The sequence below is a fragment of the Sinocyclocheilus grahami genome, unplaced genomic scaffold (genome assembly GCF_001515645.1).
Source record: "Sinocyclocheilus grahami isolate Dianchi unplaced genomic scaffold, SAMN03320097.WGS_v1.1 scaffold543.1, whole genome shotgun sequence".
Taxonomy (NCBI): domain Eukaryota; kingdom Metazoa; phylum Chordata; class Actinopteri; order Cypriniformes; family Cyprinidae; genus Sinocyclocheilus; species Sinocyclocheilus grahami.
The window spans coordinates 466,469-469,267 of record NW_015505722.1 but is presented as its reverse complement, the minus strand read 5'-3'; the positions used below and the strand labels follow the sequence as shown (position 1 = coordinate 469,267).

The 2,799-nt window shown below is 39.0% G+C and overlaps 1 protein-coding gene across 1 annotated transcript in view; it reads left to right on the top strand.

Moving 5' to 3' along the window:
• The window catches only part of kif15 (kinesin family member 15), a 28,946-nt gene that overhangs the window by 13,251 nt on the left and 12,896 nt on the right, over nucleotides 1–2,799 (top strand). The window contains exons 19-20 of the mRNA XM_016238543.1: nucleotides 1,358–1,436; nucleotides 1,560–1,646. Coding sequence (XP_016094029.1) covers nucleotides 1,358–1,436; nucleotides 1,560–1,646 — 166 coding nt within the window. The remainder of the gene's footprint in view (nucleotides 1–1,357; nucleotides 1,437–1,559; nucleotides 1,647–2,799) is intronic.

Below are 2,799 nucleotides of genomic sequence, written 5' to 3'. Positions count from 1 at the left end.
AATTCAGAAAACATTATAACAAGTCAGAAAACACAATGACAAATTTGAAAACAAAATAAGTCAGAAAGCACAACGACAAATTAACAAGTCAGAAAACACGACGACAAACCGGAAAAGGTAGGTATAGTTTGAGACAGCGCCATTGGTTTGGGATTACTCACCGCTGACTGGACGAGACATCTGTCAATCCAAAAACACGGAGTGTATATTTACATTTAGTTAAAAGTGGTTGTAATACATCAGCTCCAGTGGCGCAGATGGATAAGCGCTAGTCGTTGGCATTTTGACGCGATCGACCCGGGTTCGATCCCGCCTTTTGCCGAACTTTTTTTTTCTCCCTTTTCAAATCTCGTATCACATCGTGAAGGCATTTATTTTCAATTAAAATTAAGGAAATAATAAAAAAGTTGAAAATAAAGTATGGGGTAGGGTTAGGGTAGGTGTAGGGAGGGCTTTATTGTACAAATAAGGTGGCATCCATTTAATAATTAAAATTATAATTTACACTCAATACGTTATTATTGCATACTGTTTTATAATGTACTACAATACTGAAGTGCAGATAATTGCCACTAATTGCAACAAGTAGTATACTTGATAGTAGAAATCCTGCTATTTTAATGTAGTGTAAATAGAATCTATTGCTAATACGAGATTTGAAAAGGGAGAAAAAAAAAGTTCAGCAAAAGGTGGGATCGAACCCGGGTCGATCGGTCAAAAAGCCAAGGGCAAGCGCTTAGCCATCTGCGCCACTGAAACTGATGTTTAACAGCCACTTTTAACTAAATGTAAATATACAACCCCTATTTTTTATTCCAGAGTAAGGGCAATTAATACAATACATTTAAACTGAGCTACTTTACTACCATCTTCGAACTTTCTACCATGACTCTGCTGTTCTTCGGCTGGTTCTTCCTGTATAAGTTGATTGACAGATGTCTCCTCCAGTCAGCGGTGAGTAATCCCAAACCAATGGGCTGTCTCAAACTATACCTACCTCTTCCGGTTTGTCTGAAGCAAAAGGTGGGATCGAACCCGGGTCGATCGGTCAAAAAGCCAAGGGCAAGCGCTTAGCCATCTGCGCCACTGAAACTGATGTTTAACAGCCACTTTTAACTAAATGTAAATATACAACCCCTCGTTATCGGCCAAAATTTTCATATCGGTGCATCCCTAGTTATAATGTTTTCTGAATTGTTGTTGTGCTTTCTGAATTGTTATTTTGTTTTTTAGACTTGCATTTGCGTTTGTAATTTGTTGTTTTGTTTTCAGAATTGTGATTTGCTTTGTACTTTACGGCCACCGTAGTAAAAGCATATGCACCTATAGACGTGTTGAAGTTGAGTGTGTATTACAGAGAGCTTGTGCAGTCTGTAGAAGAGAATGCCTCACTGAAGAAACACATTTCTGAGCTGACAAACAAAAACCAGCAACAGGTATGCGTGTCTGCTCACAGTTCTTTTGTAATTTGCATGAAAATGTTCTGATGCTGTGTTGCATGACTTCTAGAAGTCGTTTTGGTTCTGATGTATCTGCTGTGTGTGTGTGTGTGTGTGCAGAGCGATGAGGTCAGTGCTTTACAGCAGAGTGTGTGTTCATCCAACATGACAATCAACAGCCTCAAGCAGAAGATCGAACAGGACAAAGTGAGAATGCAATGCACTGATCAAGCAGCGGGAAGCTTTCACTCACTGTAAAAATGCCTGTTAGAGGTTAAGAAATAAAGATGATAACATATTACTTTGTAGTTAGGACAACATTTGTTAATGTATCTGCTATCGTTAACTAATAAATGCTATAATTATGAATTAATGTTAACAACGTCAAAATATATCGGTACGTTTAAATTAACATCAATGTAATATATCACTTATTGCTATAATAGTTCATGTTAACCATAGTTAAGTGTGTCCAAATAATTAGTTTTAGTGAGGTTTAGGCTGTAGTATTACTAATGATTCAAATTCACATAATCACGTCATTCATTCGTTCCAGTACATAATTTCAAAGGGGTCATATGATGCGATTTCAAGTTTTCCTTTCTCTTTGGAGTGTTACAAGCTGATTGTGCATAGATAAGATCCCTGAAGTTGCAAAGACTAAAGTCTCAAAACCAAAGAGATATTCTTTATAAAAGTTAAGAGTCAACCACGCCTACCTAAAACGGCTCGTTCTAACACGCCCCCACATATCTACCTCACTATGTGGAAATATTTGCATAATGCGCCCAAATGTGCACGCAAAGAAAGAAGGCGTGGTTTCAGTAACCGCAGTTAGTGTTGAAGCAGCCATGTCAGGGAGACGCTGGGTGTTTTTAGGCGAAAGCAAAAGCACTATATTTGACCTTCTGAAAGTAGATGCATTTAGGAATCTTTAAGATTACTTATAACAGAACAGCAATGCATTTTATGGACGACCGTTTCGTGAACCTAGGAGAGGAGGGAATTCTGACTTTGCTATGACAATCTGGCGCTTCTGAATCAGCTACTGTTTTGTTATTAGGTTAAGTATTTGCTATTGACTGTTCAAATGCGGAGTTTTGCGCATCGTGTGTGTGCGTGCGTGTGTGTGTGACTGAGAGAGAGATCACAGTGGAGTCAGCGGTCTTAACCGTGGCTTGTGTACTGCACACATACCAGCTTCATCACTGTCTGTCATGAAAGACTCTGTTCCCCTTTCAGGCTCTGTCTTTACATTTATTTTGAAAGATGAAGCTCACGATTATGGTAAGGGGCATTACATTTCTGACGAGTGCTTGCGGTGTTCGGCCAATCACAATGCACTGGGTAAGCTGGCCAA